The sequence below is a fragment of the Molothrus ater genome, chromosome 1 (genome assembly GCF_012460135.2).
Source record: "Molothrus ater isolate BHLD 08-10-18 breed brown headed cowbird chromosome 1, BPBGC_Mater_1.1, whole genome shotgun sequence".
Lineage (NCBI taxonomy): Eukaryota > Metazoa > Chordata > Aves > Passeriformes > Icteridae > Molothrus > Molothrus ater.
This window is the reverse complement of record NC_050478.2, coordinates 88,027,723-88,052,893: the sequence shown is the minus strand read 5'-3', so window position 1 is coordinate 88,052,893 and position 25,171 is coordinate 88,027,723. Positions and strand designations below refer to the sequence as shown.

The following is a 25,171-nucleotide window of genomic DNA, read 5'->3' as shown; positions in this document are numbered from 1 at the left end:
AGGAAGAAATATATACTTTCACATGAACCTCAGGCCATAGAAAACCCTTTACCTTGGATTTTGTGTTTGGCAGACAGAGCTGAAGCAATCAGAGTGGAAAGAGGTGAACAAAAAGTAAATTATGATTTTAAATGCTTTGGTTTGGAAAGCCAGAGCCACTGGCCTTTTTGCTGCCTTGTCTTTTCTTCTGTAGGACTTGCAGATAGCTCTGGTGGTAGATGCCAGAAGGACCCACACAGACATGGACAGATTTTAATAACCTACACTTAGCCTACTTAAACTTCCTGTCTGGTAAATGATGTCAGGCCTCCACTCCAGAAGATGATTCTATTTATCTCTTACTGTCTGGACTAAGACTTAAGCATCCATTAAAATCTTAAGTCTCTAGTGGGATACAAGCCCACATTTAAAACTAGGTATGTGTTTAACTGCTGCTCAGAACAGAGCTTTTTTTTTATGTTTTATGTTCTTATAAACAAAATATTTTTAGACAAGTGGTTTGCACTGTCAGCTTTGGAAAAAAAAAAACCAAACAGCGGCACATCCAGTTAGAGTTAGCAGCCAGACTTCAAGTTCTTAATTAAGACTTAACTATTTTTATTTTTCTTGTTGTGTGACATATATCAAACCCATTTTCACACTTGCAAAGACGAAATTATCTTCAGGAGGCATTTTTGCTCTACTTCTGGCTTTCTTGTTTCTGAAAAGTGCAAAAGAACAGCCAAAGATATCAAGCATTCCTTGTGCTTTAAATGTAGAGGACCTTAAGAATGGAAGAAGAAGGTGTTTTGTATATGGTGAAAACTATAGAGTTCTTGAAAGCCACATCTATTTGTAAACCTCTGAGAACTCCAGTCTGTATAATACTTCTTGGCAAAGTTTCATTGCTTTGCTGTCCCCATAGGGCAAAAGCTTTTTCTTCTATCCAAATTGATCCTCTCTCATTTCATTTAATATCTTTTGCCCCACATCCTCACGCTGTGCCACTGTGAAGAGCTCATCTCTGTCTTCTTAACAACCTCCTCACAGGTAAGGGAAGGCTGCTGTTAGATCCCCCTGAAGTCCTCACCTTCAGAGGCTAAAACCCCTGCAGGTCATGTGCTCAGCCTTGATGTTCCTCCACTGAATTAGCTGCACTTGATCACTGTCTTTACTGTGCTGGAGGCCTGAAACCTTGGTGCTCCTGATGATTGCTTCATAGAAGAGGATGGTGGGCTGTGCTTTAGGTAATCCAGCCCAGGATGCTGCTTGCCTTCTTAGCAGTCAGGCCCATATTCCCTTTTGTGTACATATATCTAAAAGGGAATGTTACTCAATTACCAAAACGTCATAGAGCTAACTAAGTCCCCATGGCAGGAGCTGGTTAACTGCTTACACTTGGCAGAAATTTCTTGGCCTCACTCAAAGTGCTCCATTATTCTCCTACTAGATGTAGCTGATCCTGGGATCTGTAAAGGCTGTGTGCTTTGGTCTGTCATATATTTGGTGAATTGTAAATGCTCTGTGTGCACATTTTCCCAGATGTGATACCTGCTAATCCCCGGTGACAGTGACCTGCTATTTTGAGCATGGAGTTGATGCATTATTGATTAATCCAGCTTAGACTGCACTTAAAGTGGTTGTACTCTAATTACATCTGGTGTCTAGAAATAATAGTTTAGTATTTCAGAGACTTCTTGGAAGAGATGGGGTTTTCTGTACTGCAGAATGTTTATTCTGATGGCATTTTTGTCTTACCAGGAAAAATATAGTGTATCTTTTAACAGAGTATTCTTTTAATCTGGCTGCTTTTATATAACAGTAATTTCTCATTAGTAAGCTTCATTTTCCTTGTGGTTGTTTCATTCTAGCAATACAATTTGTTGCTTCCAAAGAAAATAATACATCACTTGAAACCACTATACCGTAATCTCAAATAAATGGCTTCTTTAGTGAACCTTTTCCTTTCTGTGTGTCTGTGTGTGACTTTTTGGTCAGTTACTCATGTTTTATTCATGCTGAATTCTTGCAAAATATTTTATCTTCACAGTTTCTGGCTGTGCCCATTAGTATACTCTCTTGCTTTCTGACATTGAGAGCAGAGATGTAGTTAAGTTTCATGATTTAAAAAATAGGTCTCCAGGTAACTTTCAAATAAAAATGTTTTATTTTCTTTATGGGTACTAATAAGTACCCCTTTAGCATCATGTTGATGGTGAAACATTTCAGATTGTACTGCTGATGGAAGTTGGCTTTATGTACTAATTTGAAAAGAGGAGATTTTCACACATCCTCTGTCTGATTTCTTGGATGAATAATTTCAATAAAATTATCAGCTAAAGTACAATCAGTTTGAAATACAGTCAACTATTAATTAAAAGACAATTGAATGTGACAAACTGTTATCATAATTAGTAGGTGTTATAGGTGTGTTACTTAAGCCTTAATTTCAGAAGAGTTACCAAATCAGGCATCCAAAATCTTCATGTTTTGTATGAATTTTGGATTGCATTCAACATTTAGGATACAAATGTTTACCATGCATCTCCTTTTCTTTTTGCTTTGATAGTGCATAAAATACCTGATGCATACAGTGGTGCTTGATGTGTTAGGTAGTGTCTGGGGAAGGTAGTTTCTTTCCTGAAAAAATTATTATCTAGTTTTAAGAGCAGGAACTGCAGGTGGGCACAGATGTTTAAGGGACTATAGTAGACCCAGCAGACAGGAAAGATCAACATAAGAAGTAACAGTGGTAACGCCCCACTTATTGAAAGAAAATTTATTCTGGAGGGTAGTGAAGGTGGTAGGCAACAGGGGAGAATTGTAATCAAATATCCATAAATGGATATTCTGCTAGTGGGTGCTTGCTACAAGCTTTTGCTAGAGCAGGAATGGGGCTGTTTGAAAATGCAAAAGTGGTGAGGTTTATGGCACAGAGGAAAGAATCAAAACCTTGGCAGTGGAGAAGAAAATTCCCTTTTTGTTTCAGTTGAGATATGGGGAGAGGTACTTGAGGACAGTTGGTCAAAGTGTCAAAGGGAGAAGCTGTTTCTTGCAGTAGATTTTGACCTAGCAGGGAATGGGAGAAGGGAGTGATGTCAAAGGCAGAGAAGAGCACGCTAAGTGAGTTACATTAGATATCTTGTCCTCGTGGACACATGGAAACAGGCATGCCTTGGGACATTAGAAGTTGTGCAAATGTAGTTTAGCTAATGCTTTGAGGATTCAAAGCAGTTAATTATTTATTTATTTCTCTTTGAAACACTTTTTTGAAGGAAATGTTTGAAATTAAATAATGCTGGTAATGTGTTTGGAACACATTACCTTAGAGAAAGGTATGACAAGCCTTACAGAAATAAATGTTCACACTTGTCAACATTTTCTTATCTAAACAGCATTTATTTGGCAAAAATTTCGTGGAATTGCTAGCAAGAATGTCAGTTGGTAACATCTGAGATACAACACTTAATCATGTAAATGTCTAAATGTTACAGAGAAATGGCAAAGACTTTAGCTTGTGCCAGGGCCTCAGCCTGTATTTTTCCAAGAATAGCAGAGGATCAAAGTGCAGTGTACCTCAATTGCTGCACAAAGCAGTGGTTGCAAAAGAGCAACAGGATACGTACAAGAACATTGCAGTGCTTGTCCTTTTCTGACCTGGGTTTCTGAGCATCAGATACCAAGTATTCTGCAAAAGCACAAAGGGAAAAGAGAGATCAAGGGGAGGAAAAAACCTTCTAAGTTTTTGAATACCCTGATGGCTCAGTTTTTACTCAATATAATAAGTAAAAATGCTTCTTGAGTTATTGTACAAAATATAAACCTTTTTAGCACCTATGTATCATGACTTAAAAGCTAATTTCTCTTTGGTTTCTCATTCAGAGTAAAATAACAGTACCTCTGCTGATCGTAAAGGAATGCAAGCTTGTGGCAGATGTATATTTTTTTCTTCCTTTGTAATATGGCTGAGCAATATCTGAGAATCACGAAAAGCTTAATCCTCATGAGAACAATAAGGACAATAAAGTCACAAATGGTCTCCATATGTCCATAAGAAGTCTTATGCACTGAATAAAGTAGATATCACAAGACTGTAAGGCTTTTTCTTTCTCTTAAATCGACAGTCAATTAGCTTTGTCTGGGAACCACACAGAAGCTCTATTCCTTTAGATAGCTTTTAAGATCTTGTAAAGCTTTACAACTATTCTGGAGTAATTTTCTTTTTATTTACATGGGTTTTTTTTCCCTAGCTTAAAGGGATATTTTTTTTGGTCTGTGCGTATACACAGATGTGTATCTAAGCAAAACAAAATTTGTGTTTGATTTTGCTTTGTGCAGTCTGCCTGGTTGTAAAGTGTTTTTCAAGGCTGTGCTGTAAACCTTGCCAATTCTGCAGCACAGACAAGCTTTTAGAAGGCAATCAGAGCCATCCTGAAGTTCCTTGGGGAATTTAGTTTGTTCTGTGTGAATACAGCATCTCTCACAGCGGCATCCTGTGGGTAAGCAGAGCTACTTGTGTAGTAACAGAATGCAAATAATTAAACAACCACAATGACCAAATCTGTGTCTGTACTCCAAGCTCGTGGTAAGAGGAAGTGAAATTCTGGGAGATGGTATTGGGGATTTTTTAAGCTCAGTCCTTATTTTTTAATCTCACCATCACATGTTAAGTGAAGCATGAAGGCAATGGAAACAGTTACAGATTTGCTGCAATTTGCACTAAAAGTGCAATAATATGAAAAATATTAATTGCAATATTTCATTAATTATAAAACAATAAAAACTTATTATAATTATAATTATTGCTTATTATGTGGAGTTATTGTAATAAAAAATTAACCTTGCCACTTACATTTAAAGAAATGTGTAGGCACAGAGATCTTTGAGGACATCTGCAATGCAGCTTGATGGAATATTATAAACAAAGTAGCTTTCTTTATCTAGAATCTCTTTCTTAGAGACCTCCAGAACACAACATTCATGTGAAAAAAGAATAAAAAAGGCTATGCTAAAATCCATTATGAGTCTGCTCAACATCTTCCCCTTCTTCTGCCAGCCAACAAGCAGTAAGAGGGCAGAGTACTTTCATTTTGCTGCTTGACCCTGTGGCTAAACAAAAATAGTCAGTATGGCTCAACATTGAGTAGAGAACTGTTGAATGGCCTATAAAATTGTTACGATATTTATGGCATTTGAATCATTTGTGGGGGTTGAGGAAGAAGGATGAATGTGAAAAATTTACTGTGTAATGTCTCTGTTCAAGAAGGTTCTTAGGTATGTGTATAATTGCAGACAAATTGAAAACAATGGGTAAACATGGAGAGTTAAAGACATGCTTAAATACTCTCCTTACCAAGGCTTAAGCACCCAATAAACCTGCAGTGCACTTGTAGTACAGATATGTCATGTCAACCCTCCCTTTCTAACTTTAGTGAAGTGTTATGGGTACATCTGCTACTTCCAGTGAAAAATAGACAGGATTTGAAGTGATAGCTGTTGCTGCAGGAGTTTTCTGTAATAGCTGCCAAATGAGAGGGAGGAGGGGAAGACAGCAGCAGAGAAAGCAGTAACCTTCCTGCTTCAAGAAAAGAAACAAATCAATCAGTAGCTCTATGCAGGGAATTGGAGAACCTGCCCAACATCTGTCAGACGAAAACTGACATGCTGCAGCAGAATCTGCTTTATTGCCAACCATTGTGGGTGTTTTGCCTTCAGAAGTGTATTTTGAGAGCTTTTTGAAGTTCTTTATGTGGTACAAAGATGGTGTATCAGAGGCACTGCACCCCTACATGAAGCAGTAACTCAAGAGTCAATAAATATCAACAGAGCTTTCTATCTTTCATATTCTTCTGTAATGATCTTGTTTCTGGATTACTGCAAGCAATGTGACATTGATACAACCAGACCTCTAGCCAAAATGTGCAATGAGTACACTAGAAATAGTAGTGGTTGTTTCAGCAGGAGTAAATGGTTGGGAGGGAGGTCTCAGTAGAGTACAGAAATTGCACAATTCATGACACTGTGCAGAAACACATTTTTAACCTTAGGAGTTCCCTGGGAAGTGCAACACCCTGGAGCAGGACTGTCCACCAAGTGTATCTCACTCTATAGTTTGTGCTGTTTTGTTGTAAAGGTAACTATCGATTTTGTCTAGTGGGGAAGACAAGGTGAACAAAAATATAACTAGGATCTTTTAGAATATGACATTTTTGGGGCACAGAGCAAGGGCTCTTAGCTTCCTGCCTGTAACTGTAGGAACCCAACCAGAATGGATATTTCTATAGGGACAGTGGTATAAACAAAATCGTAAGACAGGTGAATGAATCACTGAGTGCTGATGCCCAGCTCTAACATTTTGCTGGTGAGCTTGATAGCAGCTCTCTAATGAGTAGCAAGAGTTGAGGACCAGAAATAAAGTGGCCAAATCTACTCTGAGCCATACAGACTCATAGAATCACAAAAGCATTAAGGGTGGAAAAGATTTCTAAGATCATCAGGTCCAACCTTTGACTGAAAACCACCTTGTCAACTAAACCATAGCACTAAGTTGTATGTCCAGTCATTTCTTGAACACTTCCAGGGACGGTGACTCCACCACTTCCCTGGGCAGCCTGTTCCAATGCTTAAGCATCTTTCAGTGAATAAATTATACCTGATGTCTAACAAGAACCACCCCTATCACAGCCTGAGGCCATTTCCATTTGTCCTGTCACTGCTTACCTGGGAGAAGAGACTGACCTGGCTACAGCCTCCTTTCTGGTGGTTGTAGAGAGCTGTAAGGTCACCCCTGAGCTTCCTTCTCTCCAGGCTAAACAACCCCAGCTCCCTCAGCTACTCTTCAGGTGATTTACTCTCTAGACCCTTCACCAGCTCCCTTGCCCTTCTCTGGGCATGTTCCAGTACCTCAATGTCTTTGGCCCAGAACTGGCCGCAAGACTTGAGGTGCAGCCTCAGCAGTGCTGTGTACAGGGGACAATCACTGCCCTTGTTCTGCTGGCCACACTGATTTTGATACAGGCCAGATGCCATTGGCCTTCTTGGCCAACTGGGCACATGCTGACTCACGTTCAACTGCTGTTTACCAGAACCCCCAAGTTCTTTTCAACTGGGCAGTTTTCCAGCCACTCTGTCCCCAGCCTGTAGCACTGAACAGGGTTTTTGTGGTACTTCACTTTGCTGAACCTCATGCCATTGTCCCCAGCCCATCAACCCAGCCTGTCCAAATATGTAGCAATACATACAGTGCCAAACATACCGTAATGACCACTGGCTTAGCAAACAATATCTGCACATATTGAATAAAAGCCTGATTCATAGCTGCCCAATCTCAACAGGGCAAGGGTTTGCCTAATAATTTGATCAAATTTGCTTTCTTGAAGTTTTTGTGCAACAGGCTGTAACTATACCTTTATTTTTATATAGCTATGAAAATATTGGTACATAGAGAAATGTCAGTTTCAAAACAATCAAACTGTAAGTTTGAAAATATCTATGGAATTCTTGCCCTTTTCTTTGTTGAAAAATTATGCATAATGAAAAAGAGTCCAATATAACTTTAATGTAAATGAGGACCAACGCATAAAGTATCTTGTACCCTTCACATTTAATTGTCTTTGAATCACAAGCAAAGTACATTTGGAATGAGCCCTTCTGCTTTTTATAGCAGACCTCTTACTGTTTCTGACTTCTTCTGCTAATACTCATAGGTAACTTTACTTTGATGGCGTCTCTTGACAATTCATGCATCTACCTTTGTTTTAGGGACATGCAGTTTTGAGTTGCAGCCAGATGGTCTAGACAGATGATTAAAAAGTGTGAAATGATACACCAGAGCACTTACCTCCTGGTGCTCTGTCACATTGAACAAACACTTAATGAAATCTGAAGTGTAATAGCTAAAAATACATCCTGCAGTACAATGGACTTTCACACATCCTTCTGGGATTTAATTTCTTTAAATATGGCTTCTTAAAGAAGGTTGCCTTTTGATACTATTTCTGGACAAATTCCTAGTGAGCTGATGACCATGAGCTGGGCAAAGAACATAATTATTTATTCTGTGTTGGGAATTTCATATCCCTTACTCTGGAAATTGTCCATAAAAATAAGACTGTTCTTCAGCATGGTTTGTTACTCATGACATAATTTGCTGACAACCTTGTTGCTTGCCAGAAATTAATTTTGAGGTCTTTTAATTCAAAATTTGAACCTTTTAATGAGATACAGCCTGTGTGTAAGCTTCTGCCTTTGGCCTTTTGAACACAGCTCTTAGAATCAGAGTTCTAATGTACAATTACAAGTTTAGTATTTACCTTCCTAGAACATTTTGTAATCATTTATGCTTGCTGTACATTTGCTGGAATGTTTGCAGAAAGCAATGTACAAAGGGCACAGACATACACACCATGAATGTCCTTAGAACTTTGAATAAATATTCATCAAATATATTCACTTTTCATTCTGCTCCTCCTGATATTAGATGTTACCAAAGCTAATTTCAAAGCATCAAAAGTGTGACAAATCTTCCAAAATGGTATTGAAATTATGATAGGTAGAGTTTAAAAGTACAGACCAGAAAGAGAGTAGATTTTAACTGAATGAACTTAGTAAACAACTTGTAATTCTGTTCCCCTGCTTCAAACATATGAAATGTTACTTGATCCTGTTGGAATTTGAGCTGAGGGCTGTGGTGGACAGCTTTAGTAGATCTCTATAACTCTGATCAGATCTTACTGCTCACATCCCCTCTGGTTTGTATTTGAGAAGAGATCTCTTTCACAAGAACTAATTTACGGTAATGTGGTTGTGCAGGGTAACACAGAGGCTGTTGCAATTTCTATTTGTTGTGGAATGTATTTTTTCCAGCCATTAATAAAGCTTTCCAATTTTGGTGAATTTATAGAATGCCTATATTCCCTAATGCAAGAGGGTTATAGGTTAAATCTATGTCTAGTGAAAGATTTATTCACTTAATTACATTTTTCCCAAAAGGGTTTCATCACTATATAAGATAATACATGAATGTACCCAGGCTTTTGTTTTAGCTTGAATACACTTTCAGAACTTTTGGATCCCGGTAGCAATAATTCTAGACCATAGTTTACCTTGAAATGTAATCAAGGGTAGAGGGCTTCCTTTTATGCAACTCTGAGCATGTAACAACACACGTGGCCCTACACATGCATACATTGACAGGAATTGCATCAGTGTTGTCACAACCATTAGTTCTGTTAAAATGACCACATATTTACCAATGAAAATGAGACTAATTAACCCCTTCCCTGAACAACAAAACTAGGAAATCATGTAGTGAGGAACAAATCTTTTGTCAGTGCATGGACATGGACAGTACTGTAAAATTATCCAAGTTTGAATGAGGCAATTTCAGTGTATCTGCATGTATTCAAGAAGAATGGGAGTTCCTGCTTTTCTATTTCAATACATGGTGTCAACTCAAGTGGTGAAAGGCTACAGTGCAGATTTCAGTTGTCAGCTGCCACACGTTACTTTATTTTGGGGCTTTTTTAAGGTCACTGATACCTGGAATAGGAAAGAGAAAATGTTGCAAATGTTTTAAACTGTTAATCATCCCATTTAAAATAGCATTTAAAAGAAGTCATGCTGAGGTTTTTCCATACTAAGTTGTTGGTTTCTTTCTGCTTTTGTTATGAAAAAAAAAACCAAAAAGAAACTTGAACTTGAAAAGTCAACATAATCACTGTTTTGAGGGTGTGATCTGTGGCTCTTTTCCCATAAGATGCTGAGTATTTTGTTTCAGCTCACAATGGTGTGCTGTCTTGTGTAATATCTGACACATGTGCATAGTCCTTTGCTCATTTTGAGGATTTTTCCCTAACCCGTTTTTTTAATTTGTTTGTTTTTGTTTCTTTGGTTGGGTTATTTTCGGGTTTTGGTTTTTTTGGGGTTTTTTTTTTTTTTGGTTTTTTTTTTTTTGTGGCTTTGCTATGCAGGGTGGCACACTTGGAATGCCATAAATATGTTCCTAAGTGTTACTCCTTCTTGTAATTTGCCCTAAATTACAATTTAGATTGTAATTCAGTGATGAATTTGCTTTCAGAATGTTTCCCAGAATATAGTCAACATAGGTGTGTATTTTCATATATGAATCAACCATCTCACATCTGGATTTCCTCATCTCCTGAGTCAGGTTTCTACTTCCTAGAGGCTAGATAGGGACAAAAAGAGAAATTCAGAGCAGCCACTACATTTTCTGACTCAAATTTTTTGCCTAGAATATCTACTAGATGAGATTGAAATGTCAAAGGATTATATGAAATTGTGGCTGTTAGTACATGTTTTTAGTCACCTCCTATTTCTTCAGGTTTTCAAAAAGGAAGGGTTATTTCATATGCATCTTCTGGTGTGAGTTTTCCAATCAGTAGTGTCTTAAATTTATATCAGGATTAGCTAATGGGACACTTCAAACAACATTAGATTCAGGTTATAATTGTCACATCCATTTTGATTTGAACAGAATGATTCTAAGAAAAGATGGGAAGGATTGCAGCAAGTCACAAAATACTTCTCTTAGCTCTCTCTCACATATTCAGGATCTGGTTCCTGAGTTTTATTCATATTTTGTCTTCAATTAATAAAGCGATGGCTTTTATATGGATGTTTTGTAATCCTATGGGTTTTAAGTTTCCTGTCAGCTGCCTTTATTTTATGATTCTAAAAATGTCACTTGTGAGCTCCTTAAAATGTTTTTATTGTTCCTTTTTCCCTGCTGTTGTCGATTGCCACCAACTTTGTTTTAAGGCTATCCCTCAACAGCCATTTATGCCTTGTTGCATCCATCATGTGTCAAACAGTTTCTCTGTCAATTGCCAAGAGCACTGGAAGCTCAATTGTCAGGATTTAAGGTGAATGAAGAGAGCCTTGACAGGCAGAAAGGATGTTTCCCATATGAAAAAACATCCATTCCTAGTTTCTGGGAAATCTTGGGGCTGTCTGAGCCAACACCAGAATGTGGGAACAGCATGCATCAAACAAGCAGAAAAGCCTTTCACTCTTGAGTATTTCTGTAATTATAGTCACCAAGATGGTTTCACTAAGAATTTGTGATGCTGTGTTATTTCTAACTCACAAGCAATCAGATAGTCCTGTGTTTTACCAAAGTATGAACCTTGCAGGTTTCAGGAGTTCATGTGCCGAGACTTACTGGCTGTTCTCTTCATATTATTGTCACTGCCCTTGAGGAAGTTTCTGCAGCTTTGTGTAAAATGCTTCAATGCTCTTACTAGGAAGCAGAATCAGAGCTACACTGCTGAACTGGGACATCACATCATATGAAAAAAAAATGGCAAATAAATGGTGGCCAGCTGTCTTCCAGGCTTCACTTGTGGCTTTTCCCCCACAGCAAGGTGAAGTACAGACTGCTGTTGAGGATAAGTCCAAATTTGGTGGGATACCTATGCCATGTAAAGTAAAATACTGTTGGATAGTAAAATACATGTTGAATACATGAATAGATATATGTAAGTCCTCTGAATTTGAAAGCAGACTGAGGTGATTTCAGATTACCATCTTCATCTAAAGTAATTTCCAGACAAAAGCACAGTACTTGAAAAAGTACCCTTGATGAAATAAGGTCTATATATTTGTGAGCATTTCCCATAGTCCCTGTCACCATAGTAACTGAGACCCAGATTTACAAAATCATGTAATTCCCTCTTTAGCACCTGAGTACCTCCAAAGTTCTGGGCCACATTTTTCAAGTAAATGTGAACTCACTCTACAGGCCTTTTATGAAATGCAAAAATTTATCCTTTCTTCATAATTCTTTTTTCCTTTTGAGCAAGAAAGCTCTGGCAGGGGGTCCGATGACTTTTTTGTAGTCAGACCATCAATCATACTGTGACAACACATTGTAGAGGTGGTTCCAAGAGTTTATACTGGAAACAGTTAGTTTCTGAGCTTCTGGAATTTGGAATCAGAGTATTTCATCACCACTATGGATACATTTTATGTAGTTGACTCGTTTTGACATGAAAGCATTTTGTCTTTGTTTCCTTTCGCCTTGTGTTTTGCAATTACTCCAGAGAAACATATTAATATTTAAGAATTGTCAATGCATGTGTGATCTCTGATGTGATCATACTTTATTTGTAGTTGATAGGTATGTTTCAAGATTAGGATCAAGGCCAGGTTTCAGAGCAGGAATTGGAGCAGAAACCATCAAATAGACCTCAGCATTGGGAAGATGTCTTCCAAGTGGCTCATCCTACCAGGGAGGTCGGCAGCTATACTCTTCACAAGCTACAGACTCAAGTGTATCCATTTTCTGATAACCACAAGTCAGAGTGATTGACTCCTCAACCTTCTGATGGAAGAATGGTGGAAGAATGAAGAATGGTGGAAGATGTTGGAGTGCTGGGGACCCACACACCTTTTCAGAAGTGTTGTGCTTAGATCCCTGGCACTCAGGAAGGCTCAGGGATGGACTTGCTTGGAGCAGGTGTAGAGAAACTCTAATACGTGGGAGATGCACAGGCTTGTCTACCCACCTGCTCTTCTCCTGCCTTTCAAACCTACCTTAGTCCCAGGCAATGCCAGCCCAAAAAGGCTAAATAAGTAATGGCAGACTCAGTGAACATATGCCTGTGCTTGACTCACACCCCACAGAATAAGCCAAACTGTTGCTGGAGGGTGTGAGAGCTGCTGGGTTATGCTTTTGCAGCTATGCTGCCTTACTCATGGCTTACAGTCTAAAATATCCAGCAAGGTGCAAGTAAGTCAAGCTTACTTGACAGCAAATCCATTTTGTAAACCGGTCATGGACTCATTGTCACATGTCCATTCTCTGGCACCTACAGGAAAAAAAGATTGGCCAGTGTCAGAGTGTCTGGGATATGTGACATGCTGTTTCAGGAAAAAATTGCTGTAGTTTTTTAAATGGCTACAAAACTACTACAGAAGAAAAAACAAACCACCATGTCTGAAGAGATCACAGATGTACACAGTTTAAAGGCCAAATCTGATCTGGAAACAAATTCCACTAAATGAAAGTTAAACAAAGAATAATGTTTAAAAAAGACTAGAAACAATGGTATGTTATTTAAGGGGAAAAAAAGGCTAGCTTATAAAGTTTTTTCAGCACAGTGAAGAATATTTAATTTCTTATCTGATGTTACTTAAAAGGTTAGCCACTGTAAAAACTTGAGAGTGTGGAACTATCAGAACACCTAAGTGTTTTTGGTTTTTTTTCTGAAACAACCTTTACAAATTTTTATTTGTTATTCTGCTGAAAGTAGCCAAGTGTTATGTCCAATTTCCAAGAATCAGAAAAGAAAATGTGCATTAACTTCTGACCAGTTACCAGCAAATATCTCTGGGGCAGGTAGGCAGGCCTTGTGGCAGTGATGCTTGCAGGCACTAACAGCATTAATTCAACACTGCCACACTGAGTCTCCCAGCAGGAGCTCAGAACATGTGGAAAGGTCAGAGATCAGAACTTACTAAGTAAGATTTGGAGGAGGGAGGTTTGCACTCAAAAGATGCTGAGTTTAAGCTGGGTGAGCATAGCTGTGTATGGTGCACAAGGCATTTTGATGCCTTTGGCATGCAGTGGAAGGATTTGGAAATGTCCAGGGTGAGGCACCTTAGCCTAAGGCAGACCTCTAGCTTAGGTCAGAGGAGCTTCTTGATGCAGAGCCTGTGGTCTTTGGGTGGCTCTGAAGAGGGATTTGCTCTGGTCTCCACAGTGTAGATGTCTTACGGTGATATGAATTTCCATATGCACATCCTTTAATTTGTTCCTGTAGCCTGTGAATAGGATATTGCACATATTCATGGTAGAAATGCACCTCTGGCTGGTATTGTGCTGTCTTGAATGTTCACCATTGAAGCAAATTTTGTTGTGTTTGTTTCTGTTCAGGGGATGCCTAAATATAAAAGTTATGGTCTGTGCTAGGTAAAAAGAAAATACAGTGGTTTTTTTTACAGGTGTTTTGTGTAACTTACGAAGAAAATACTGTATTGAAAACATCTCGTGGTGGAGTTGCCTAGACCACCAGCTGCGGTGATTTGCTAGTCCATGCACAAAACATTCCTGTGTTTGTTTTTAACTTTGCTTCCTCCTAGTGACTCCTAAGATTTCCTGCAGAAATAGCTTGAATTCTAAGACATGAATGATTTAAAAACTGATTCATTTTAATTTGTATTTTTTCTATTGGGCAATTAGTTTGTGCAAATACAGTTTGAAATGCTTTTTCATGACCTGTTTGGTGTTTATGGCTAGTCCTCCGTAAATGGTTGCTAAAATATGGGTTATTTTTTACATTTCTTTCCTGGTTACTTGAATACCAGGTGGTGAATTTTCCTTTAAAGAACCCATGGTTAAATTTTCAGTCATTTGTGTTGTAATTAATGAAATACTAGGTTTTCATGGGTGTTTTTACAAATCTTTGGCACTTGTTCAAGTACTAAAGTAAACAGATCTGGCTGGTCTTACTCAGAAAAAAATATCCACAAAGTGGTTTTAAAATCATGTAGATATTGATCTTCCCTCTCTACACAGAAAAATAACAGTTCATTTCAAAGAAAACAGTAACCAAGGGGTTTCTGCCACATTTAGAAAGTTACAGGCATTAGAGATTTCTGTCAGTGAGAGGGGATACAGTTGAGTGTTAGAACAATCTGTACCAACAAGGCGCCTGCAGCATTGGATTTTGTGGGTTTCATGAGTCCTTCTGACTGCTTTGCTCTTTTGATTACATGCAGAGTCATAATACCACCCTTATTTGTAGTTTGCTCTGCCAGGGTGCCAGGCTGTGACACTGACCACCTTCTGGATGTGCACTTTGAAATGAGTAATGAGGGTCAACACCTCTCAGTCAGGGTGTGTGCTTCTCACAGGCTTTGTTCATCAAAGCATCTTTTCCTGCAGGAAGATGTTTTGTGGCCACTAAAGAGCCCCTGCTCTTCTAAAAGTGTTGTGTGAGGGAGACTCCAGGCATTCTGCTGAGCTGCCAGCTTGGTGCAGCTGGAGAGGGGATTTGTTTGGTGAGGACTGACCCTTTGTAAGCAAACGGGTATTTCCTGTGTGTCTCCAGTGAACTGGACAGGGGAATAAGTGTAAGGGATTATAATGCTTCAATTCAGATGGCTGAGTGTGAATGCCTACAGAAAGTAATGCTTTCCAATAGAAGGGGCAGTTTTTTCCATCACCTGCCCATGCCAAGTGAAACTTATGAGGTGCATTCCATCTAATAATTTTTTTTTTCTCCAGGGAGCAAATAAACAACAGTCATGTCAATGGGTAGGATCCTAATCACTCTTCTGCAAGCAGTAATAAGAAGCTGAGTTCAGAATGAGTGCCTTTCAAGTAAAATGGTCAGAAAAAAGTTTATGTGTATAACTACTGAGGATAAACAAGGCAGTGTGCAGCTATTTCACAGTTAGCATGTACTCTGAAAAATCTAAATTTGTGCACTGTCAGTATGAGAAAGAAAACTGAAACAGAAAAGGGTACTGACTGAGGAAACTTTGAGGGAGAACTCAAAGATTATCTATCCCACTGCTCTTTCTTGTGCTGGTATTAATGCATGGGGAAATCCTTCAATTTGGTGGATCTCCACTGGATTAGCTGCCCAGGTTGCAGATTATATGGTATAGATTTCTGATTAAAACATTGCTGTAAGAAAAAATAAACAAACAAACAAACCAAACAAAAAAACCCAAACCTAAACATTTACAAGGGCTTTTTTCCATTAAGTTATGTTTTGCTGAAGGGAGACAGGCTAGATCAATTTTTTCTTGCTTGAATATATTTGATTCTTTAAAAAATTCATAGATTTCAGTTTGCTTTTATTTGAATTCAGAATTGACAATAAGAATATAACTTGGTGCTGTGACATACTGGATTTAGACCTTGTCTTTATGAAATAAGATATAAAATATTTCCTACCCGGAAAGCCTGCCTTCTTTATTTGTAAACTGGAACATTCCTATGTAAACTGGAACATTTTCTGTGGTATCCTTCTGTGCTGGCTTGAATGAGGTTAGCCACATATTCTTTTCCTTTTTTCTCAGTATATGTAGAGAGGAAAATACATACAGAACTGCTGCTGCATGTGAAGTTAAGCCCGAAAGCAGGGGTTAAGCCTAAAAGTGCCTGTAACAGACACAGAAGTTTACAAATTTACAAGAAGTTTACAAGAGTACCTTAGGAGCTCTCACAAAAGCTGATGGGAGTTTTTCCATTGAATGCTTTGCTAGCTGCATCTGACTCTTTATTAATAAATGGGGAATGTTAAAATACTCTTACCCAGAAATGTACATTCAGCCACTGTCTACTTTGACTTGCACTTCTGTGCAGAAAGGCTTAAAATGCCAGTTACAGAATTTAAATTAAAAAAAAAATTACAGAAAAATATTTTCTGACTCTGAAGTAATTTTTAAATTTAATTCTTACGAAACCTATTCATTAAACAATAGCATGTTACATTTTTTCAGAGTTTCCGTAAAGCAGAAGACAGTATGATGATATATCTAAGGCCCAAGGTAAGCATCTCCCAATACAAGTCCAAACTGGATTTGTGAATCTGGGTAGCATGACACTGAAAAAATGCTAAAATAAAAAAAAAAAAATTAGATGTAAATGTGCAGCTGAAAAGTTTCCTTTATGAAGTGCTACCTAAACTTGAATAGGTAACTATGCTTCTGTCTTTGAGTCTGAATCTCCTGTTAAAATTGTCATTTGTAAATTTTTGAGGGTTTTTTAATATAGATCAGCTACTGACTAGAGAATCATTGTACTCATATTTATGAAAACTCCTACAATCTAAATAAAATTGTGAATACAAATATGAAGCATATAAACCACAAATTCCTTGAATATATTTTGATATTGCTAACTAGAGATAGAAATGTTTGTATCAATTGGAATTAAAGTGTGGAGGGAAGAAAACCTAACAATATAAGTTGCTTTTCAGCTTTTACAGCTGTTTTCAAAAGGTACATTTGTATAGAGACAAATTGATGTATAACATATTTTAGAAGTATTTTAAGCCTAGCAGCATGGAAGAAAAGCCATGTCAATGAGCTGAATTTTGAGAGTCTGTAATGGAAATGCTGAAGTATGGGAATAAGTTTGTTTGCTGCTAATCTGCTGCAAGCTACAAAGAGCTGATGGCAAGGAGGAATGTGGGGCTTCTTGCATGAGGGAAGGGCAGCCAGGCAGCAGCTTTGGAGAGCATCTCTTCCATCTAACTTTGAGTGTCACTGTGTCCCTAAGGTAGCTGAACAAATAGTATCCTTTACCTTTGGCAGAGCTGCCAGTGTCACTGTGGAGGGATAGTTCTAATCAAACTATTAGTTTGGGCTTTTGGATTAGATAAGTTAGATAATGTGGCTATTCCATCTAAATATATTACTTGATTATAGAAATATTTAAGTATAAAACTCATTACTAATTTTGTGTGTATTAAGCATATAAAATGAGACAGCAGGCTTGGTTGGGTTGAAAATTGACTTTGCCAGTGTTTGCTTTGAAGTGGAAAGGCATTTTGGCTCAGCTGTTGTCATAAAGATACAAAACTCTCCTGGCAACTTTTAAAAATGGTTGTACACCAGCTAACAGAGAGGTCTCAGAATACAAACACACAGAGGGAAGTGTGGTCAAGTTGAGGGCATTTTCAGTGCCTTCTTTCTGGACAGGTTGCATGATCTATGTCACAATCTGTTCTCCTGGGGACGTTAAGAAGACAAGGAGAAGAGGTGGCTGCTCATGGTGGGCCTTCAATATCCAGCAAAGATGGAGCTTGCAGCTTCCTCCCTCACCTTGCCAGCTTGGCAGCAAGGGACTGGTTCCTCAGCCTTTCTGCCCTCTCACAAGTGATGGCACAGTGGTATCCATAGGTTTCATGAAACAATTACCCTCTTAGTCGTTTCTTCCAAAGAGTCCTTTGAAAAGTGGGAATTTGTAATACTATAAATTGCTACTGCTCTTTGCAGCTGTCAGCTGTAGTTGATCAAGTTATCAGTTTTCCACTGCAAGTCTTTAGTCCTGCTGCCAACGGCGACCTTATATATGGCTATAAATCTTTCTGGAGTGTAATAAAGGTGTAGTGCATTTCACTGTAATGGGGAATGTCTTGCACAAAGACAGGCAGCATTAGGAATTTTGTGTGTAATAGCCAGTGCTTCCCAATATCCATGTCAAAACAGAGGATGTAGGACTGTGGGCTGCAGAAGTCATTGAGACATATTGCAGTTTTCTATCCCTGAGTACTCTGATTTTATCATGGCAGTGCTGCTCTAGTTCAAGAGTTTGTAGTATTCATTTTATAAACCTTATTCTGAGGTTCTTGCAGCTTTTCTGGTCTGCATGTCAGAAGTCATTCTGGAGAAGAAAATTCCCTGAACTCATTGCTATTGCTTTATTTATTTATTTTTCTTTTCAAGGTTAGAAATAGTTCAATCAAAATGTAAGTCTGACCTGAAAAATTCCACCTCTTTTGCAAATACTGGAGTAATAGCAATTTTATAAGGCATTCGGAGACTCAAAATTCAATAAGTAGCTAATTTGATTCACCAAAGAATCTATTTCCTATCTAAGTAAATTAGGAATAGAAGTTGGTTGTTTCTCTAACTCTAGGAACTGAAATAGGTTAAAAAAAAAAGCCTCTAATTTATTTGGAGACTTCTGAAAATTAACCATAAAGCTTGATTTTTTTCATGTGAAAGTCAATTTTTGGTATTGAACTGAATAGATAATACAACAGTGTTGTGTCAGAGATTTTATTTCAGAACTGTTCTGCTATTTCTGAATTTGAATGAACTAAAACTAAATATAGTTAAAATACCAATGAGCTTTGTCTCACTCATTTATGAATTAAACATAGAGCTGTCACTATTTGTGAGCCTAAACAATCCAAAATAGTATTTATTGTTTTGTAGAATTCTGAAAATGTTTAATAAAAGTACTCACTGGCTCTGATTTTCATGGTTGGATGACAGCATCCCATTATTAAATCCCATTCCACCATTGTTGCATTCCAGCTATACTCATTTATAGTTTTTTGGTCAAATTAAGTACTGTGGTAAGCAAGTACAATTCCAGTGGAGAACTCCAGGTGCTATTCTTATGCAAAATTTTGCTTTTTACCCAGTATGTCTCACCTTGCATTGAGCCTGTGTGGCACAAAGATGCTAAGTGGGGAGAACAGAGAAATTTTGAGAGTAAAAGAGGAGCAGACTTGTAATAGCCTTCAGCTTGCTTTTTGTTGTTGCTCTTGTTAGCTGACTCTTATGAAAAGATGTTGCATATTAAGAATTTGCTCCTATCACCAAGTTTTTTAGCTCAAAATGTATTCTGTGTGTACACATACATGTGAGTACATAACTTGTCCTACAGCTCACAGAGGTAAAAATAGACCAAGTTATATACTTTGTTGTTGATTTTTCTTCGAATTGCACAACCTTTTTGCAGTTTTGTTTATATCAGTGTGATGATTCCAAAATCTATCCTGTATGACTGTAGAGCATACCAAAATAAGCCACATCATACAATATATAAAAAACTATGCCCATAAGGACAAAGATCCAACCTCCTTTCTAATCCACTTCCCACCATTCCTTTCCCCTAGAAACAGAGGTATAATGCTTTCCTTCTCTGTCCCTGAAGACAAAATTAGGACTCTTTCTGCTTTCCACTTTTTCTGTATCTATGTAAATGTAAGGAAGGAAGAATAAAGGCAGAATAATATCAGGACTGAAATTCAGGGCATGATTCTGAGTGTTAACCCTGGAGCCACCTGGGTTAAGGGTTTCAGGTGTCCTATGTGACATGCATGTGCTCCAGGCCGCAAAGCAGGTGGTGGAGGGAAAGGCTGCACAGCTCTGTGCAGGGGGAAAGGGGAGTGATTCAGGTCACAGCAATGAATGAGGCAGGCTGTCACCTCAATACCTGATACAAAAAAAGTCTGTGATTGTTCCTATTTCAGCCCTTATGGGGTTTCTAAACTGTAATGGAAAATTTGGTTTCTATGAAGACGGTCTTTAAAAATTATGTCCTGTGAATGCTTGCAGCAACTATCCCCTGGCAAGTGTGTTTCAGAAAGATTCTTATGAATTCTTTCAAATGGTTTCTTGGAATGTTTAAAGCCTAAATCCATGACCTGCTTCTTCATAAGAGTTGCAGCTTTTTCTTCATTTCCAGAAGACATAAAATACCTACCATTTGCATCAGTTTTCAAAAATTTAAGTTCTGAAGAAAGTTGAGTCTCATTTGGGCCTATGAATCCATCTGTTGCATCCTGTACTTCCCAGTACCTTAAGAGTTTTCTTCAACTGAGAAAAGTATTCATAATATCATTTCAGTAGGCCTTTTTAGGGTAGTTTTTTTAGTGCACATCATCAAAGGAATTGCAATTGTTTATTTTCCAGTGTTTAATATTTGACTGCTGCACCTATCACCCAGCTCTAAAACCCTTTGCCTGTAGCATTTGTGTTTCAGACTAGATGAATAAAATTTTAAGAATTTCACCACTGTCCTATGTTTCAGGATTTTTAACTTGAATTTGTCACATAATCTTTTGTGCAACTTATATCTAAATGCACTTCAATCTTCATTTTCTGCCTGTTCAAGCAAGGGAATATCCTGTTGTATAAAACATGCAAACTTTTAATGATATCCATTGGAAACCAGAGTTCACAGATTCTAAATGCTGGTCTTTATCTTGGAATTCAACAATCAAATGCCAGCTGCTTGGAGAGCATTTCTGAGCAGTAACATGTACGCTCTGGTTCAATTTTCTTTGCTGTGATTTATTCACTGAAGCTGATATCTCTCAGATGTATGTTACATTTTCTGTTTATATTAGTAGGAGTTTTATAAAGTTAATTCAGAAAAAGTCCATCAGGTGAAAAAGGTAAGAAAGGTGACTGAATTGAAGCTGTTCTTCAACCTCTGAAAATATTAATCTTGCACACTGCAAAGCTGTAGTAGATGCACAGCCTAGCATGGGTACCACATCTGTGTTAGATGGTGGTCACAAAAGGTAGTTTAGAGCCAGCAAGGTGCTGTCAAGACATCAAAGAATGTGTAGCACAGACATGCGTCCAGAGACCAGTTTACTTTTCATAGTCTGGCTCATTGGAAAACATCAGATTTCTTCTGCTTTGGGCTACCTTTGTGGAGTACAGAGATTACAGCCTTATGTGCATAAGGCCCATGGAAATGTGTGGCTGCTTCTTGCTCCCTTCTGTTTCTATTGTTAATAACACAAGTAAGGAGCAGAGCTGTTTGCTAGGGTTTCCCTGTTGAATACTGTGACACTTAATTTGGATGTCCACTATTTAAGTAGATTATCTTAACTGAAACATATTCTGTTTGCTCCAAATATTTTGTAAACTGAAAACCCTCATAGTTTGCAAATAAAACTGGTCTCTCTGAAGGACAGTGTAATTTTAATTTTATGCAGGCTTGATTCTGATCCCACTGAGGGACCAGACTGGCCATTCTATTTGGAGCCAGGCAAATTGGCTTCTTAAGAACACAGCCATGTTCACTTCAACACTGTAAAGAGTCTCTTGTGGGCAGAATGATTCAGGTACCCTTGTTGAAGTTTATTGTACTGTTTGGCAAAGCTTGTCTACTTCTATTCATATCTGATGTCAGAGTAGAACTTATGGTGAGGAATGCCAAAATATATCACACAGCAAAAAAAGACAAAAATCAGAAATTAAATAGATATTTTTCTTTTTATTTTTCAGAATATTGCAATACTTTCACACTACTGCTGAGGATTACACCATCATTTTCACATCTGGATGCACAGCTGCACTTAAACTGATAGCAGAATCATTCCCTTGGATACCTGAAGGCACAAAGCAGCCCAGCAGTCGATTTTGTTACCTAACCGACAGCCACACATCTGTGGTTGGTATGAGGGGCATAACTGCTTCAATGAATGTCTTGTCTGTTCCAATAAAACCAAAGGAAATTTTAGTAGCAAAAAGCAGGTTACCAGCTGAAGAACAAAACTGCACAACACCTCATCTATTCTCTTACCCAGCTCAGAGCAATTTCTCTGGTACCAAATATCCCCTTTCATGGATACAGGACATAAAATCTGGAAGACTCTGCCCCATCAAACTACCAGGGAAGTGGTTTGTTCTACTAGATGCAGCCTCGTTTGTGAGCACTTCTCCATTAGACCTGGGAGTTCACCAAGCTGACTTTATCCCCATCTCATTCTATAAAATTTTTGGATTCCCAACTGGTTTAGGTGCATTATTGGTAAACAACAGGATTGCTCCCCTCTTGAGGAAAACCTATTTCGGAGGTGGAACTGCAGCTGCCTACCTCGCAGGAGAGGATTTTTATTTCCCCAGGAAATCCATAGCAGAAAGGTAAGACTTTGTTTAACAAAACAAATTTTTTGCTTTTGATTTTTTTCTGATAATTTTTGCAGTATCATTTGCATTAGACAAATGTCTCAGGCTTGGCCTATGCACTGGGCTATGATGCATATTCTTTTTATGCAGTGGGATAGGTATCTCACATCTGACTCAGTTTGTCTTATTATTCTTTTTTCCTAGCTAAAAAACATCATCTGAAATATCTACCTTCCTTTCCTGATCGAGTTTTCCAAAACTGCTAAAAATATTCTGTGACATTTTAGGCTTCATTCAGTGACATAAAGGTCAATCCATGCATTTTTTAATTTGTATTTAAGGTACCTCAGTAGAAACTTGATTGTTTTTGAAACTCCTCACCCAAAGCAGCCAGAGCAAGGTTGATCATACAGTGTAACTACCCTCAGTGAAATTGCAAAGTTAGTTTTATGTATTTCACTGGAAATGTGCAGTGCTTTACCTTCAAGACAAACTTTATCAGAATAACAAGTTTAGTAAAATACATTACCTACAATGAATACTTGCAGTGCTCTTATTCCTCGGCTGAGGTTCTGAAGTAGCTCTGAAGATCTACAGAAAATAGAGAACACCTAAAGGAGGTCAAACATACACACATAAGAAAATGCAGGGTGATAAGGTAAGCTTCACCTTAAGTTCCTGAACACACTGAAATGCCACTCTTAGTGATGCTTGGTCTCTCTGCCCCTCTCCTTCATGTCAGCAACAACTTGCAGTTAAGGGTCTTCCTGTCTCACATCTGCACAAAGGAAATGCTAGAGATCAGCGTTTCATCACAGGATCATAGAACAGTTTGTGTTGGAAGGGACCTTAAAGATTGTCTAGTTCCACGCCCCCTGCTGTGGGCCCAGACACCTTCCACTAGACCAGATTACTCAGAGGCCCCTCCAGCCTGGCCTTGAACACTTGCAGGGATGAGGCATTGAGGAACTTCTCTGGGCAACCTTTTCCACTGCCTCACTACTGTCAGAGTAAAAAAATTCTTCCTCATATCTAATCTAAACCTTCCCCCTTTCCGTTTGAATTTCCCATTGTCCTGTCAGTATACACCCTTGTAAAAAGTCTCTCTCCAGTTCTCTTGTAGGCCTCCTTCAGGTAAGGGAGACTGCTGTAAGGTTTTCCCTGAACCTTCTCTTTTCCATGCTGAACAGCCCCAGCTCTCTCAGCCTGTCTTTGTAAGAGAGGTATTCCAGTCCTCTGAGCATTTTCATGATCCTCTTCTGGACTCACTCAAACAGATCCATTTCCTTCCTATGTTGGGTGCCTCAGAGCTGGATCCAGCACTCCACGGGGGGTCTCATGAGAACAGAGCAGAGGAGCAGTATCCCCTCCTTAACCTGTTGCCACACTGCTTTGGATGAATCCCAGGACATGGCTGGCTTTCTGGGCTGCCAGCACACTCATTGCTGGGTCATGTTGAGCTTCTCATCAGTCAACACATCCAAGTCCTTCTCCCCAGGGCTGATGTCAGTTCACTCTCCACCCAGACTGTATTTGTGTTTGAGATTGCCCTGACCCATGTGCAGGACCTTCTGGCATTGTTGAGATTTATGATATTGACACAGGTCCACCTCTCAAGCCTGCCAAGGGCCCTCTGGCATCCCTTCCCTCCACTGTGTCAGCTGCACCACACACCTTGGTGACATTGGCAAACTTGCTGAGGCTGCACTAAATTCCACTGCCTACGTCACTGACAAAGATGGGGAACAGTGCCAGTCCCCATATCAACCCCTGAGGAACAACTCCTGTCACTGATTTCCACTTGGATATTGAGCTATTGGTGGCAGCTCTTTGCATGTCATTGTCTAGCCAACCCATCCACTCATCCACTGAGTGGTCAAAGCCATGCCTGTTCAGTTTAGGAGCATGAGTGTCATGCAAGACAGTGTCAAGTGCTTTCCACAAGTCCGGGCAGATGATGTCACTTGCTCGTCCCTTACACACCAGTGCATCGTAATAGGCCACCAAATATGTTGGACATGGTTGGCCTTGGTGAAACCCTGTTGGCCATCTGAAATCACTTTCTTATTTAACATGGGCCTTAGCATAATTTCCAGTGTGATTGCTCCATGTTCTGGCTGGGCACCAAGGTAAAACTAACCAATATGTAGCTCCCCAGGTATTCCTTTCCTCCCTTTTTAAAAATGGGGGTTCCAGTCAGTGGGAACTTCACCTGATCGCCATGACTTCTCAAATACAATGGAAAGTGGCTTAGCCACTTCATCCACCAGTTCCTTCAGGACCCACAGATGCATCTCATTGGATGTCATGGACTTGGTCACCTTTAGGTTCCTTGGATGGTCTCAAATCTGTTATTTTCCTACAGTTTTCCTCATTCTTCCACTTCATGCCTTTTTGTTCTGTGACTTGGGCAGTGTGGCTGCAGCACTTGCTGGTCAAGACAGAGGCAAAAAAGTCATTGAATAAAAGCCTTCTCCATATCCTGGGTAACTGGGTGTCCTGATCCTTTCTGGAGAGAGCCCACATTTTCCCTAGTCTTCCTTTTACTACTAATGTACAGTTTTTCTTGTTTCCTTTGATGTCCCTGTCAAAATTTAATTCTCTCAGGGCTCTACCTTTCCTAGCCTGATGCCTAGCGGCTCAGACAACCCCTCTGTATTCCTCCCAGGTTACCTGTTTTTGCTTCCACCCCCTGCAGGCTTCCTTTCTGTGTTTTGGTTTGTTCAGAGGTTCCTTGTTATCCATGCAGGCCTCCTGGCATTTTTGCCTGACTTCCTCTTTACTAAGATGCATCATTCCTAAGTTTGGAATAGATGATCCTTGAATCTTA

General features: G+C 38.9%; 1 protein-coding gene across 1 annotated transcript in view; it reads left to right on the top strand.

Moving 5' to 3' along the window:
* The window catches only part of MOCOS (molybdenum cofactor sulfurase), a 209,349-nt gene that overhangs the window by 61,902 nt on the left and 122,276 nt on the right, over positions 1-25,171 (top strand). The window contains exon 4 of the mRNA XM_054517392.1: positions 21,718-22,356. Coding sequence (XP_054373367.1) covers positions 21,718-22,356 — 639 coding nt within the window. The remainder of the gene's footprint in view (positions 1-21,717; positions 22,357-25,171) is intronic.